Genomic DNA, 16,707 nt, shown 5'->3' with positions numbered 1-16,707 from the left:
GAGGGGCAAGGGACGAAGGTGCACCGGATCGGAGAGTTACCGCGACAGGTGCGGCCTCTCAGTGCTGGTTCCGGGTTCTGGAGGTGTCATCAGTCATCACTTGAGGGGAGCAATCTGGCTCCCAAGGGATGGCTCCTAGGGCTCTGGGGAGAGGCTCGTGTTACGGGTACGTGTGCTCGTTTGGGGAGAGGCTTGTGTTATAGGTAAGTGTGCTCGTTTGAGGACAGTCTGTCCTGCAAGGCTCTGTTCTCTCTTAGGGGCCGTTTCATCGTGCCCTGTCCTCTTTGTGTCCTCTTTCCAGTCCGGTTTCTTCTAGAACCCAACTTGTAGCCTAGTGACTATGGCGAGCACAGCTTAGAACGATCCCCACCAAGTGGAGGCAGAAACGCCAGGCTCTTGTCCTGCTTGTAAGCAGTTCAAGGACCTGTTGCACGTAGCTCCCGGAGGCCGAGGGAGGGCTATGGCCGGGGCGCACACAGCAGCCCTGCCTCCGGGGTTGTCTGGGGTAATTCCCATCCTGAGTCTTCAGAGCTGGCGCTCACCTGGGAGGTGGGAAGTGTGATTACTTTTTTTTTTCTCTTGAGAGACCTTGTGATCTCGTCCTCCGTTTCGGGTCTCCCCCGTGCTCAATTCTGGCTGTTACCCGTCCAAACTCCAGCACTCCATCTGATCGCCGTATTCTCCCCTCCCAGGCAAGACGTGTTTGTCGATTTAATTGAATTGTAACCGCTGAGTATTTGAGTGTACAAACTTTTAGGTATTCTAATAAAATAGAATAAAATGGCAAGCGCTGGTGATTGCAATGCCAGAAAGGGAGGTGGGGAGGAGAGGAAGCAAATTTACTGGTTTTGCCAAGTTGAGAAAATACACGTCTATTCTCCGTTCCGCCAGCAGGGGGCACTTTAAGATTTGTCTACCGCAGTGGGTCTGAATGATAGCAATCATTAAGGGGGAAGAATGTCAACAGGGAGTAGAAATAAACGTGGCTTCCCTCTAACGTCGCTCATCCTCAGCAACTGTCTGCCAGCCGCAACGCCTCTGCTTCCTTCACTCCACGTCTAAGTGGCGTCCCTCGGAGAGCCCCCAACCAGGCCTTGTCACCCCTACCGCGGCCGCTCTACCCAGGCGTGCGGGTGCCAACTGTCGTGGCCACCCAGCTGCTCCGCGGCCTCCACTTCCTACCCCGACTCCTGCGCGTGTGAATCATGTCACCATCACTCAAGAACCTCGCGGTGCTTCCTGACACATCCGGAGGAAGTTGGGACTCCTTCGTCCTGGCTGGGACAGCATGGTCTCTGAGGTGCGCCCGGGTGGACGGCCCGGTGGGCGCAGCCCCGCACACCAGGGCACCCGTGGCTCTTACAGTTGCTGCCGCTGTTCCAGGCCGTGCTAACTTCCCTCCGTGTGGACACAAGGCCCTGGGCTGCCGAGGACCGACGGCTGGCCCCTCCGTGTCCTGAGAACCACGTGCGAGGCACATGGCCCAACGTGGGGTTGGATTTCCATGGGCTGCCCTCCCCCTCCCCCTCCCCCTCCCCTCCCCCTCCCCTCCCCCCCAGTGCCTGTTGTGTCACCCGCTCCTTGAGGAGAGAACATGATAACCAATCCAGGGCATTGCTAGAAAGCTGCGATTTACAGTCAGGACCCGGGCAGCGTGCTCCCAAGTCTCCGAGACAGGACCAGTTCCGGGCTATCCTCAGCCGCTCTGCTTCGTCTTCCAGAGGCTTCCTGGCGGCTCTCCGGGTCATACGCCAGGAACGGATTCCCGGGCCTGTTCTGGAGCCGCACGGCCAGAATCGACGTCCCCCGCCGTGTGCGCTTGCCGGAGCCCCCCAACCCACCCCCGCGTCACGCACTGAGGAACCGGTGAGGCGGCTCCGGGAGAAGCTGGAGAAGCACAGGCACAAGCCCTCCCGAGGGCACGGTGGTATTTTCACTGTGGAGAGGATGCATTGGCTTGGCTTGGCTTGGGTCAAATGGTGGAGATGGGTAAATTCGCACCATGTGCCCTACAGCGCCGAGGTAAATTGCTGCCGCTGGGCAGCCCTCCCTGGAGAAAGGAGGGAGTCGAGAAGAAGAATGGTTCAAGCTCATATTTCTTCCCACATGCTCATACGATTGCTTGATTCTTCCATTCACCTCTTCATCCATCCATCCATCCATGTATCCCAGCATGCATCCATCCCCATATCCATCCATTCCATGCATCGTATCTGCACGTATGCATGTGTCATCATACTTGCATTCATTCACGAATGCAGTCATCCACCCCTCCACCCACCCCTCCATCCACCCCTCCATCCACCCACCCCTCCCTCCATCCACCCACCCCTCCCTCCCTCCATCCATCCATTCCTTAAATAAGGGGCTTGGCCCTAGGTGTGCGGTAACGGGAACAAGTAGGAGAAAGCCAATCCCTCCTATTTCCATAGATATCTTCCTTTGAAATATTTTTATTTTCCTTTTTCTACCAGTAATATAGAAACAAATAATCATAAAAAATAAAACTGTCCATCGATGATGTAATAGCACTTGGTATTGCTATGGGGCAGGTCTTGGGCAAGGCTCGGTCGTGGTCCAGCCTGGCGAGGCTTCTGTGATTGCTACTGAGCCCGCGAAGGCATCAGGCAGGACCACGCTGGCAGCACAGTGGAGGCCTGGTGGGTTATATCCTTGGGCACAGTGGGCACAGGGCACAGAGACGGCTAGCGCAGGACACCACGAACAGTGTTGTGTACATGTAGAAAGCCACAGAGGAGGCAGCGGCGCTGTGGCCAACGTTGCTGCTGCTCCACCCAAAGCAGGAACATCACCCAACAGAACTGGTTGTTTGTGCTTACTCTGGAAAGTAGGGGGCCGACAGACACTGGACCACACATAGGACACAGAGCTGCCCTCTCCCCGGCACTTCTGCAGTCCCCCACCCCCCCTTCCCTTTTCCACAAAAACCCAAAACACTCGAGGGAAGAACTGCACAAAGCAGCCAGGGCACCTCTAACCGATTCCAAAATGTGCCTGGGTCTTTGCTTCCTTCAGGGGAGCAAGGCGGGAGGAAAGCGCCCAGCGAGCCCGTCCGCCGCACGGCCACACCCAACACGAAGGCTCCGCTTCCCAAACTGGCTTCCTGCAACTGACTCAGAAAGGAAACCAAGCACAGCCAGTTTGGGCATTTCCTCGGCATGGGGGATTTGTCCTCCTCTGTGTGAGTGTGTCCCCGTGTCAGAGCCAGCGGGCCACCCACCGGCTCCAGGCCTGCCCGCGGAGGACAGGACAGGGCAGACCCTGGGAATGGCAGTGTTGTGGAGGGCTGACCTCTGAGGCCAGACCTGGAGGGCGTGACCTCAGACTGTGGGGCCACAAATCCTGGCCACGTGGTTCCACCTTCCTCGCAGAAAGCACCAGCCCTCGAGCGTGGAAATCCCCATTCCCCATTCCCTCTAGCCACTTGCATCTTCCTACCCTCAGCCTCCCACCAAGCCCTCGTGGACTGTGGCACGCACGGACACGACCCACGGAGGTGACGTGGGGGGAGAGACGCGGCCAGCCGACCCGGACTGCGCGAGGGCGATGAGAGCGTCACACCCGAGCGTCTCTCTCTGTCCACCATGACGCTCCTGCCTCCCAGACACTCTGGATGGCAAAGGGGGGTGGGGGGAGGGAGGGCCCCGCAGGGGCTGAGTGGGGAGGAGAGGAGGAAGGTTGGCAACTGTGGGTTTGGCAAAGCATGAGGACGGTCTTTGGGGTTCGGGTTCATTGTGATCTGTCTAGGCGTCGTTCACAACGAGTTCCCATCTCAGTATGCTATGGCCATTACACAGCTGTGTGACCCAAGGGGCAGCACCTCCTCTCCCGGGCATCCCGAGACTGACGGAGGGCTCCACGAGATGCCCCTTGGGGGCGACACTTGCGGCGCCCAGGCAATATCACACAACAAGTATATCAGAGCAGGTTACGGCCCTGGCCCGCTGCGCTACAGCTGCGAGCCGCCATCGGCTGTGAGGAAGCCCGCCTCGGGTCCAGAACTGCCTCGACCTACCCAACTGGCCTCAGCATCTGGCGAGAGGCAGGCAGACACCAAGGGGCACGCAGCGCATTGGTAACTACAATGAGTTGTGTAGGCCGGGCACGGTCTGGAGGCTCGGGAGGGACTTCCGGGGACCCCAGGGGGGGTCTCCTTGGAGGGAGATAAAGTGATGTGGATGCACCCATCGGATCCCCCCAGGAGGCCTGCCTGCCTCACCCCAGAGAAGCCAGGATGGGACACCAGTGTTCCACCCCCCTTCTTCCATCCCGGCAGCCCCCTCGCCGGTGCTTCCCCGGGGGTGAGGGTGCCGGGAGAGGCTGTGTGTTGGTTGTGGCTGGAGTCTGTGGCCAGGGGAGGCACCGTGGCACCGGCGAGCCGGGACAATGTCCGGGTGCACCCAGCACAGCCCGGCAGGTGTTGGAGGCTGTCTACACAGCCCGGCAGGTGTTGGAGGCTGTCTACACAGCCCGGCAGGTGTTGGAGGCTGTCTACACAGCTTTGGAGTGCCACGGTGGAAAGTCTGACAGTGGCCCGGCTTTCCCCCAGAGTCGCGGGGGCCCGGCCGGGGCCCACCCTGCTCTTCCCTTTGTTTTCCTGTCCTGGGGGGGGGTGTCCGCTGTTATGATTGCCAAGTCACCCGTGGGGGGGGTCACCCTGGAACTTGGAGGGTGGTGGCAGTGCGGGAGGTGGCACGTGGAACACGCCTCCTCTCCCCAGGTCCCCGGAGGGGGGGGGCACCTGCAAGAATAGAAAGCCGTGGGGGAGGGCTCTTTGGGGGTTCCAGTTCATAGCACCAGAGGTTCCGGGATGTGGGTGTGGGGGTCACCAAGGGGAGGCCTGCGGGATCCTGTGGGAACCCCAAGTCTCAGGTAGTTTCCGCACACTTTTTGGGTATTGAACACAGGCTGGGCCCCCTGGGCCCGTCTTCCCAGGCCTTGGGGTCAGCCCTCCCTCGGGGGGGGGGGCTCTCAGCTTCCCCCCCCCCCGCCCTCCGCCCCTCCAGGACCGCTCAGCAGAGGGAGAACCTCCGGGAGTTGATGTTCATCTTGGTGACCCCGATGAGCTTGAGGGGCGTGGAGAGGCTGAAGGAGGAGGCGAGCGGGGAGTCGCAGAAGAGGTCGGCCAGCTCGTCCCGCTCCTCCAGCTCGTAGGTGGCGGCGTTGAGCATCCTGCGGTGCTGCCCGCACGTCTGCTCGATCTTCAGCTGGTTGATGTCTCCGCGCAGGCGCATGAGCTGCCGGGCCAGCTGCTGGTCCTGCAGCCGCATCTCCGCCTGCGAGGGAGGAGCAGAGCGCAGGAGGGGTCACAGCTCCGCCCCGGGGGGGGGGGGTCACAGCTCCGCCCCGGGGTGGGGGGGTCACAGCTCCACCCTGGGGTGGGGGGGTCACAGCTCCGCCCCGGGGGGGGGGTCACAGCTCCACCCCGGGGTGGGGGGGTCACAGCTCCACCCTGCGGTAGGGAGGGGGTCACAGCTCCGCCCCGGGGTGGGGGGTTCACAGCTCCACCCCGCGGTAGGGAGGGGGTCACAGCTCCGCCCCGGGGTGGGGGGGGTCACAGCTCCACCCCGGGGTGGGGGGGCATCACAAGCAGTGGCCCCTCCACAGGGGCCCCCACTGACGTCAGGGGACACACGCAGACTGTGGTCCTGGAAACACGGGGGCCCCCAGCTCAGGGAGGCGAGAAGCCAGCCGCGCGAAGGCCACGCGGTGGATCCCGATCCTCCTCCGGAAGAGGTGCAGGTCTGCGCTGGCCTCCGGGCACCTGCGGCTCCTTCCCCTCGTCTAGCGATCGGCCCGGGTGGAGCGGGAGCACCCCGGAAGGGGCGGGCCACAGCCCACGCGGGAGCCTGGTTCCCGGGTGGCAAGGACAGGGCCTCCCCGGGGCGGGGCCTCCGAGGCCCGTCCACACGGTAGCGTGGGGCACCGGCCAGGCCGCCTGCGCGCCAGTCAGCCCGTGGGCACACGCGGTGTCCACAGCGTAGCTGAGCTGCTCTGCGGGGCGCGCGCGGAACCCGGGCCTCGCCGGGCCTGCTGCCCAGCGCGAGGCCCTGCGGGTCCCTCCTCCCCACTGCCTCTGAGTGTGTGTGTGTGTGCACACGCGCGTGCCTGCGCACGCTCATGCTCCGCTATGTGGTCCGCCTGCTGTTTGGGGGGGCTCTCCCTGCCGCTGTGGGAATGAAGGCAGGCTTCTTCCCCTCGGGCTCCGGGACACCGTGAGCGGCCGGTGGGAAGCATTCCGGGGTTCAGCTCCTCTCAGGCTCCGCCGTGGACAGCACACACGCTCCCTGCGGTCCAGGGGCTGCTCGGGACCAACCAGCCTGGAGCGGTGGCAGGGGAGCCCCGTGTGGCCCCCGCAGGAGGCTCCTCAGCCTGGGACCCCCCCCTCCCCATGGAGAGAAACAGTCTGGCGGCAGATAGCTGGCGAAGGCCGTGAGCCCCGGGGGGCGGGAAGGAGACAGGGCGTCAGCTTGCTGGTATCCGTCTCTGTCCTGCCAGGACCTCCCAGGCTCAAGCCCGCCCTAAAGAGTCGGGGTGCCCAGCCCTAGATTCCATCAGCTTTCAGGTCTGGGTTTCATGCTGTCCCCTGGCCAACACCCCGAGGAAGACATGTCCTTGGCCCCCTTCCTCGGGGGGGGGGGGGCAGCTGTTGTCCCACAGAGGCCCCGGGCTCAGGGGTGGGGCTGCTTGTTCCAGCCCTCGGGTTATCAGGACAGGGATGGGAAAGGTGTCCCGGGTGGGAGGATGTGGGTGCACCACGGAGAGAGGGGGTTCCCCGCTGGGGTAGAGGAACGCGGAGCAAATCCATGCAGGTTTCTTCGCGGGAGCTAACATCATCTCTGGAGAGCTGGCCTGTTTCTTCAGGTAGGCGCCCCGAGGCGATTCTTACAGAACAAAACCCCATCATTACGGGCTCTGGGGGAGGAGGAGAGATTTCCCGACTTCCGAGCCCAGGAGCCCACGTGGCCAGGTAAGGAGGCAGAGGGGGCTGCGGGAAGGAGGGAGGGAGGGAGGGAGGGAGGGCGGCCTCTGAAGAGACACGGAGACCAGCAAGCTCCCAAGCGAGCGAGGTCCCGGACAGAGAGGAGAAGCCGGGTCCTGTCTCCCTGGACTGGGAACTGAAGGTTGGGAGGAACTAGCAAGTGAAGGCTGCAGAACCCTCTGGAAAACAGCAAGGGGGCGGGGCAGTGTCCCCAATAAAGGAAGCAAAATTCATCACCACCAGCAAGATCATCCTGAGATGGAGACCCAAAACAAGGCAAGGCAAAGACTCCAGCAGATTCTCGCTTCCGCCACTCACAACTATGCCCCTCACAATGGCTCAGAGACAACTGAGTGAACACACAAACCGGAATTCGGTCCATACGACACTGGGACATCAATCTTCTTCCTACACCGGGACATCAATCTTCTTCCTACACTGGGACATCAATCTCCCTATACCAGGACATCAATCCTCGGACACTACATTCAGCCTTCACAAAGAGACGAGCACATAGCACAGGCGTGTGAGCCTGGAGGACATTATTCTAAGTGACAGGAGCCAGCCACAGGAAGAAAAATACTTGGTGATACCACAGGTGCAAACTAGCTAGCATGGTCAGATTCACAGAGACAGACACCAGCGAAGGGTCCTCCAGGGGCCGGGGGAAGGGTCCAGATGTCACGCACAGGTGGGTCAAGATAGAGCCCCAAGGCGAAGGGCATTTCATTCACTTCCTTCTGGGTTGAACCCGTACTGTCATAGCTAAGAGTCCAAGCAAGTTTCCGGTGGATACCGCAGGAGACTGGGTACGAGATCTGGGGCATTTCCTCCTTTTTCCTAGTGTGTGTGAAGTAGAGCTGCATTTCCACACATTCACCGTGGGCTGTAAGGCCCGGTTCTTGACGGCTGTAGTCTTTGTAACCCGTCTCAGTGTTGAGTTTCACGTGAAGGTGTGCCTTATTGTTCTAGTCTGTATTGTGTCAGGATCTCGGTGTAGAAGCCAGGATGGAACAGCAGTGAGTGAATCTGTCTGGCCTGTGAGCAAGAGCCACTGTGACGTGTGTGTGTGTGTGTGTGTGTGTGTGTGTGTGTGTGTGTGTGAATTCTTCTGGGATGGGGAGCAGGAGCCACGGAGATTCCTCCCTGAGGGTCTGGGCTGTGTTGGCTCTGTCCCCTGGGCTGGGTGGGGGTACAAGAAGGATCTAGCCGGGGGGCCCTCTTGCTGGGCTCCGAGAGTTGCCTCCCCGGGAAGGGGGGACAGACCAGAGGCCCGGGCCTGGCAGGGAGCAGGAGGTCTTCCCACAGCCAGCGTCAGATGACCTGAACAGCAAAGGCACTGCTGAAACGGTACGGCCTCGGATGATTCCAACTTAGAAGGTTCTAGAAGACCAGAAGGCCAGAAGACCACCTGCGCCGCGCAAGGCTGGTCTTGGGAAGATGAGGAGCTGGGGTCGCCCCAGGGCCCGGCTTCCCGCCCCAGCACAGCTGCCGCTGAGGTGAGCATCTACGGGCCAGTGTGAGCCCCTGGCAGGAGGGGGAGACAGGCCCCCCCCCCGCCACTGCTTCAGACTGCTCCTGGGGTGCCCAGGGTGGGGTGCACGGAGGAGTTCCACCCGCCGGGGGGCAGAGGGGGTGGGCCACTGCGGGCGTGGTGAGGGCTGGAAGCCACACTGCTCAAGAGAGGAAGTACACACGGCCAGCCAGAACCTGAGAGGATGTTCCCTGTCACCGACACCAGGAGAGTGCGGAACAGCCCCACCCTCACCTGGGCAGCAATGCCGGGACAATGTGGACAAACGAGAGCTCACAGACTGCTGGTGGAAGTGTGGGCTAGTGCAGGCACGGTGGAGAACAACTGAAAATAGAACTGCCCTTTGAACCAGCAGGCCCCTAAAAGAAATGAACTAAAACCAGTGTATCAAAGGAATAGCCGTACTCCTGTGCATAGGACTTCACTATTCACGATAGTCAAGCTGTGGGGTCAACGGAGAAATGCATCGATGGATAAATAGATGAAAAATGTAGTATGGACACTCCGTGGAATATTATTGAGCCACGAAAAGGAGAAATCCTGATTTGGTGGCCATGTGGACCGAGTATGAGTGCATTGTACTAAGTGAGATAAGCCAGACACAGAACAAGAGGCACCTACACGTGCTCACACAAGCTGAGCCCGTAGAAGTAAAGATTAGCCAGGTGCTGGTGGCTCATGTCTGTCATCCTAGCTGCTCAGGAAACTGAGATCTGAGGATCATGGTTCAAAGCCAGACCAGGCAAGAACGTCCTTGAGACTCTTACTTTCAATTAACTTGCAGCGAAACTGGAAGTGGCGCCGTGGCTTGAAGCGCAGGCGTGGTAGCACTAGACTTGAGCTCAGCACTGTGACACGCGCGTGCAAATGTGCCCGGCCCCAGGCAGACACTGTGGCCAGAGGAGCCAGGCAGGTGTCCAGGAACGCCGTGTCTCCATGTTCCCTTCCCATCACCCTGCTGGAAGGACTTTACCATCTCCATGTCATGGTGATAAAAACCAAAGAGGATTAGGCGCATTATTTTTCCTCTGGCCAACATCATTAGGATGTGGTAGGACTTGAAATCAAATCCAATTACGCATTTCATGCCTGCCTCCTCCTCCGCAGCCTGGCCAGCGCCCGGGCCGGTGGGGTAAGAGTCCTCCGTGCGTTCCGGTTCACACTCCGATGCCGCCAGACTCACAGCCCGAACCGAGAGCCGGAGGAGTTGCCCTTTCACCAGGTGCCCTGGGCCCTCCTCTCTGCTTGTGGGTCCCTCCTCAGGGGGGAGACCCTGCCCCCTTGGATCTCAGCTCACCCCCATGTCACCTTACACCAGCACTCGGGGGCTATGGGCAGCACTGCCGAGATGGGGTTGGCAGGAAAGACCCCCCCGCCCCCCCCCCCCCCGTCTACCTGTGGGGCGCGGGTGGCCTCTAGCCGGTTCTGCTGAGCTACTCCCCTCTGGCCTCTCCTTGCCTCCTCTGGGAGCCTGCAGGGAACTGTGGGCTGGGCCTGGTCATGGGGGCCGCTTGGGCTACCTGGCCCCATCTGGCCCCCTCCCACGCCGAGGGATCACCTCTGGGAACCGGAGGCCTGGTTTTCTGTGTCTTATTCCGGGAGATCTTGTGCTGTGCTTAGCTATAGACTACAGAGCCAGGGCTGCGTCCTAATTATGCCAGCAAGACAAAGGTTATGTATTGTTTCATAATGTTTCTCTCTCTGATTATAAGAAATACCGCTTTATTGTAGAAATACCAGAAACTACAGAAAAGCAGAACAAATAAGACCAGAAATGAAATGCCATGCTTCTGGGCACTGAAGCCAGGCTCGGACGTGATAATTAGGCGTTCTCTCCCACTGGTCCACACTGCGGCCCGAAGCAGCCGGTTCTGAAACCGGGAGGGTTTGACAGACAGCGCATGCACGTTGGCTTGAACCGGCCGTGCGTCTAGAACACGAGGAGGAGACACCGAGCCAGGCAGGTGGGTCCCGGGGTCCCCAGCCTGGTTGCCTTCCTCCTTGCCCCCCGCGGTGGGCTGGTCGCCTAGCCTGTCTGCCAGGCCTCCAGCCCCGCGGGGCCCTCGTCTTCTCCATCACGGGGGCGAGCAAAGCCTGGGCCTTCCCGGGCGGGAGAGCTCTGGGCCCCGGGAGCTGCCAGCCGGGAGGGGCTGCCCGGGCCGCGCCCGCCCCGTGGGTAAAGGTGACCCTCGCCTGACGCGCCCTTCGGCGGGCTGGCAGGCCAGTCCGGGCCTCGGAGAGCTGTGCCTAGACCTGCCGACGCCGTGCACCGCCAGGCGGGCAGCCTGGCCCCGGGAAGCTCCCGGAGAGGCTCTGCCAGGAGCCGTCTCCGCCGGGCTGGCACCACGTCGGGCTCACGGGGCCCAGCAGACCCCGGTCCCCGGCACGTAGGCCCGCCTGGTGGCCCCTCTCCCCACAAGCATATACAGCTTCTGGAAGGCTCTGTAGGCAGGGGTCAAACACTAAACATATGTCTGTGGCTGGCACCCAGGGGCTCTCGCCAAGAAGAGGCAGGGGGGCCTGGGGTGTCAGGAAGAGAGAGGGGGAGGGGGCAGGGGGGGAGGGGGCAGAAAGGGGGAGGGGAGCTGGGGAGTCGGGAAGAGGCAGGGGGAGCTGGGGTGTCAGGAAGAGAGAGGGGGAGGGGGCAGGGGAGGGAGGGAAAGGGGGGCAGGGAGAGGGAGGGGGAGGGGGCAGAAAGGGGGAGGGGAGCTGGGGAGTCAGGAAGAGGCGGGGGGGCTGGGGTGTTAGGAAGAGAGAGGGGGAGGGGGCAGGAGAGAGGGGGGAGGGGGCAGGGGAGGGGGGAGGGGGCAGGGAGAGGGAGGGGGCAGAAAGGGGGAGGGGAGCTGGGGAGTCAGGAAGAGGCAGGGGGAGCTGGGGTGTCGGGAAGAGAGAGGGGGAGGGGGCAGGGAGAGGGAGGGGAGCTGGGGTGTCAGGAATAGGCCAGGGGAAGCTGGGGTGTTTTATCTTTGACTTGACCCCCCCCCCCAGGCCAAGCCGAAGCCATTCTTGTCCCTGCTCTTCACCTCCTGGGTTGGCATGGGGGGTTCTGCACCCCACTGCAGAGGTGGGAGAGAAGGGAGCCCCCAGGACTCCTGGGGAGACGCTCTGTGTCCCAAGCTCAGCCGGAGGGTGGTAGCAGGCACCCACACTCTACGTCCTGCCCCGTCCGCCTCCTCCTTCCGGCCACTTGGCCACGTGGCCACGTTCCAAGGTGGCTCAGAGGAGGGACGCGGGGGGCTGTGACCTTCTGGTAACCCGGACAGCCCGCACCAGCAGCCGGGCACAATGGCCACCTCACCAGGCCCTGAGTGGGTGTCTGGGGACAACAAGTCTGACCTTAGCCTGGAGGAGTCCGAGGCTGCCGCCCCCCTCTGCGCCAGCCGGCTGGGCGGCCCCAGCTCTGAAGCCGAAGTCTGGCCCCAACTGGACACGAGGTGGGGGCGACTCCACTTCCCTCCACTCCAGGGCATCGGCTACTGGCAGGTGCCAGGGTGTCAGGAGAGACTGCCCTTTGCGTAGTGGAGACGGCGGGGGGCGCGGGGGGGCAGGAGGGGCCGCCAGCCTCTTCCCCCGCTTTGGAACCCTGTGGAGATGAGGCTGCCGCACGCAAGAGGGGCCCACGAGGCCTCCAGGCCCGGCCCCTCCCCCCCAAGCAGGGCAAAGCCGACAGCTGTCTCTGCCTGGACTAGTCGCTCCCGGGAGCCGCCAGTCGGTCGGGGACAGGTGGGGGCCCGCCCCTTGCTGGGACCTGGACTTCCGTTGGGCTGGGAGTTCGGTTTTGCCTAGGGAACCCCCCCACCCACCACGCACTGAATTATCATTCCAGTCTACTTCCTTGTTTTGACTGAGACCTAAGAACAGGAGACCATGCTTCTGCCTGGCGAGTTGGTGCTTCATTTCTGTCCCAGGTAGATGTGTGTGCCACCACTGTCCCTGTCCTGCCCGCCCGCCCGCTTTGGGGAGACCTTTGGTGGGGGGGTGGGGCTGTGGTCCCTGAACCGTGTGCTTTGGGATCACCCGGATTCCTTCCCTGAGGCCACGTCACCGTCTCAGCGCTGACGGTGTGAGCCCGTGTCGGCAGGGACAGGACCTGGAGCTCAAGCCTGGGGGGGCCTCTGGCTCTGCCCTCGGAGGCCCCTGCTTGGTGGCTCGGCCCCATCGGTGCCTCCTTCGGTTCTCTTCCCCTCCAGAGACAGAGAGCATCACCTGAGAGCCTGGTGGAAATCCCTCATCGGGAGCCTCACCCCAGACCCCTGGATCTAGAATCTTCCTTGTGACACGGGACTTGGGGGTGGGAGAGTCTATAGGATAGAGTTTGTGGGTCACAGCTCTCTCAGCCCCCCCCCCCCGCGAAGCCGGACCTTCTGCGACTGGGTCTCAGCTTCCCAAAGGTGAAGCCTGCATTAGAGTCTTGACTCTGCCACTTTCCAGTCCTATCATCCATCCCAGGGGGGTCACGTGACTTCTAGGAGCCTCAGTTTACTCCTCTGTAGAGTGGAGACAGTCACAGTAAGCCCACAGGACTGTGGTAAGAACCAAAGAGAACGGGTCCTCATTCGACCTCGTTTCTCTCTGCCCGTGGCCCGTGGACTTGGGCCACCACGGCTGTCTGGGTGCGTGTGTGAATTCACAGATTCGGGGCGTGGACAGCCTGGGGACGACCAGTGTGCGCCCCGCTTCCTGCCCGAGAGGGGGGTCCATGAGGAATGGGAACTTGTTTGGAAAGTAAATAGCTCTGTTCCCAGAAGCAACAAAATCTCAAAGGAACCTGAAACCGACAAACTGTATCCCTGGTGGTTAATGGGAACATTTTCTCTTCCTCCTTATGAAAACAGATCAGAGCGGCTCAGCCTCGGAGTGTGAAGAGCAGTGTTTAAGGTCCGAATGTCCATTTCTCTGTCTCTCACACAACCCCACGAGCAAGAATCCACAGGTGATAGCTACAGATCAGAATCCACGCGTGATGGCCTTCCACACACGCCAACAGCCTTGCACACCGCCCCCCCCCCCGTTACTGATCACACGCATTACGGGACGTGTGTTCTGACAAGCACTCTCAGCCTCCAGCCCGAAAGGTTTCCAGCTAATCAGATGCCTGCACACTCTTCCAGCATCATTCCCTCCTACCCACAACCCACTGCGCTCGCTGCAGGCGGAATTCCGGGCTCCCGGAGGGATTTGTGCCCCCAGAATTTTGCTAGACAAGCCAGTAGTGTTTTGCCTTCCTTGTCGTCCTGAGATGACTACCAGCGCTGGAAGGCAGGCCCCTCGCTGCTTCCACGGCCGGAAAGCCTGCCGAGCAGGCGTTACCTGGGCCTCAGGGGATGGGACTCGCAAAGGCTTAAGCGCACGCTTGGCTCCGCTGAGAAGCCACCACGCTGGAGGACCAGCGATTTTCCCCTGGGAAGAAGGCAGCACAAGGCACCCAGGCTGTGCCCCTACACTCTGTTTCCCCAGGCTGCGGTTCGCGGCTCTGCGGTGGCACGGGATCTGCCGTGCCGGTGGTCAGGAAAAGGGCAGGGCCGCTGCGGTGCAGCTCACGCGTCCCTCCCTTTGCGTATACTCGCCCGGCCCTGCCCCGGCTTCTGGGCGGGCTCGGCCTCCTGGCTGAGGCCTTAGCTCAGGCAGGACCAGTCATGCGTCCCCGGGAAGCCTGCAATGATGGGCTCAGTACTTTCCAGGCTGGCTCTCCACCCTGACCGCAGCCCCTCGTACAGCTACAACCCACCCCCCCCCCAGGAAGTCCTCCTGCAGTTGCTCCCCAGTACCCAGCTTGAGGTCAATGCCCCGGGCACAGCAAGACAGCTGGGGCACAAGGCAGGGGAGGGGGCTTCCGGGAGCGGGCAAACCCCAGCACGGGGTGCTAGATGCTGATGGTTGCTGTCTAGTGGGGGGTAGGGAGGAGGGCATGTCTGTGATTAGGGGCTGATCCACCAGGTCCCGTGTAACCACAGAGAAACGAGGTCTGTCCTTTGTCTAACAGGACACGTCGTAAGTTGGGGACGTGGCTGAAGGCGAGAAGATGAAATGAACGCTCTCACAGGGCTGGGGTGGGTGGGGGTGGGGGAGACCCACAGAGGAAGGCAGAGCGAACTCGGCATCCTCTCTTCCCCTTTCCGGGGGGCTCCTGGTGCGGGGGAGGGGGGGGACACTCACCAGTTCCTTCCTGAGCCAGGTTATCGCCTCGTCGATGTTTTGGAAGTCTTCCAGCTTGCCAGCGGACGGTGGCGCCCCGTCGCCCCCGCCGGCGCCGCGGGCAGGTGGGGGGTGCTCCCCGGGCTCCCCCGGGGGCCGCAAGGGCTCCCTGTGCCCGCCGTCTCCCTCTTCGGCCTCCTGCTCGGCGGCGGGCCTCGGGAAGGGCCACGTCTGCTCTCCCAGCCTCGCCTGCCACTCCAGGTAGGAGGGCCTGCGGGTCTCCAGCCTCAGCTTCTCGGTGAGGGCCTTCAGGCTCCGGAGGTGGTCATCCGGGGGGCCCGCCGGCCCCTCCTCGCCCCCCGCGCCTTCGATTTGAATCTGGGGCGCAGACATCCCAGCGTCCGCCCCGCGGTCAGACGCGGGAGCCGGTGAGGAAGGCTGGCTGGGTGGAAAGGCTGGCTCCCACTCCGGGAAGGGCCTCATCCAGCTGGGGCGGGGGCTCCTCAGGGCATCACTGGGCTCGGGCCCAGCCCTGGAGGGGGGGCCTTGGGGGCTGACGGCGAGGGAGGCCGTGGAGTTGGCCCCGGGGAGGGCTCCCTCCAACCGGATCCGCCCGGCGCTCAGGGTCCGCGGTCCGCCCTGGACTCCTCTGGGGGGGCCTGCTTCACGGAAGACAGGCACAGACAAGCGGCAGCAGGAATCTCCGGGGGCCGCCTCTGCCAAGATCCCTCCGTCCCGAAGGTGCGCTCAGACCGGGCACGGGCGGGAAGCGGGGGGTCGGGCGCCTTCCCCTTGGGGGAGGGCCGGCGGTGCCAGTCCTGCAGGGAGGATGAGAACCGGTCAGCGCGGACCCCTCCCCAAGCCCCCGGAGGCAGGCAGGCCCACTCCCTACGAGGGGAAACTGAGGTGCAGGGAGGCCAGCGGCGGGCCCTGCACTTGCTGGCGGGCACTGGAAGGGAAACAACCTCATGACCTTCCCTCCCTGCAGAGCGGTCGCTGATGAAGCCGGGCAGTGTTTTTCCATTTGCTACACCTTTCTGGTTCTCATTTCGTTGACTGCTCACAGCAAGTCTGTGATTTTGCTCCCCACTTTACACCCCAGGGCTCCAGGACTGAATGACTCACCGGCGAGCAGCGCGGGGTCGGGCCGGCCGGGCCGAGGGTGAGCGCGCGGCCCTCTCCTCCCGGCGGCAGCTGCTCGTGGGGCCCCGACAGGCCCGGGGACAGGCCGGGCGCTGCCCCCACGGGCAGGTGTGTCTGCCGGCCCTCGGCGCCCCCGCCCCCCTCCGCCCGCCCCCGGGCCTGGCTCCCGCCACCCCACCTCCGGCATCTGACCTCACCGCTCAGCCGGAAGCAGGTAACCCCGCAGCCGGGGGAAGGAAGGAGCCGGTGCCTTCCACGGGGCCTGTGACTCACCCCGTGGGAAGATGGCTCTCCCGGTTATCTCCAGTGCCCACGCAGCAGGGCCTCCCGGCGAGGGCCCCTGCCGCCATCTCATCTGGCCTTCCCTTCTCCAGGGAGGGCTACCAGCCACGCTTCCTACCCCACTCTGCCAGCTCGCAGCCTCCCCTCCACAGGGTCACCAGGAGGGAGGGGGCAGGCCCAAGGGGACGTGGGCCTTGAACTGGGCTTTTAGAGGAGGTTTAAAAACTGTGATGGGGGACCGACACCCTAAGGAGAAGAAGCCACCTCTAGGCCGCCTGCTGCGAGCCGCCCTTGGGTAAAACAGCAAGGGGAGAGAGGTTTTGTGACTTGCATGTCTTTCTGATAAAGGAAATTCCTGCTCAAGGAAAAATAAAATAAGATGTGGCGCGATGGGGACTGGGCAGGCAGAGATGAGACGGAGGGGCAGAATGAAGATGGGGGGGGAGCATCCTGGTAGCGCGGACCCCCAGGAGGCCTCGGGGAGACAGGGAGAACACAGCTAGGAGCCTGCGGACAGGAGGATGGGGCCCGCCCTCCCAAGGCTCCGGAGCCCCCCTCCCCCCCCCCGCTCCTGCCGGGAGCGTCTCTGGGGAGAGGAGCGTGCAAGGCT

The 16,707-nt window shown here is 62.6% G+C and overlaps 1 protein-coding gene across 1 annotated transcript; it reads right to left on the bottom strand.

Moving 5' to 3' along the window:
* Positions 1–5,033: 5,033 nt before the first annotated feature.
* Fam167a (family with sequence similarity 167 member A) lies at positions 5,034–15,084 on the bottom strand. The gene is made up of 2 exons (XM_048330888.1): positions 14,694–15,084; positions 5,034–5,297 (listed from the first exon to the last, which is right to left on the bottom strand). The coding sequence occupies exons 1-2, from the start codon at positions 15,063–15,065 to the stop codon at positions 5,034–5,036; spliced, it is 636 nt and encodes a 211-aa protein (XP_048186845.1). The 5' UTR covers positions 15,066–15,084.
* Between the last annotated feature and the right edge of the window lie 1,623 nt (positions 15,085–16,707).

The sequence above is a fragment of the Perognathus longimembris genome, chromosome 21 (genome assembly GCF_023159225.1).
Source record: "Perognathus longimembris pacificus isolate PPM17 chromosome 21, ASM2315922v1, whole genome shotgun sequence".
Lineage (NCBI taxonomy): Eukaryota > Metazoa > Chordata > Mammalia > Rodentia > Heteromyidae > Perognathus > Perognathus longimembris.
This window is presented reverse-complemented; position numbering and strand designations above follow the sequence as displayed.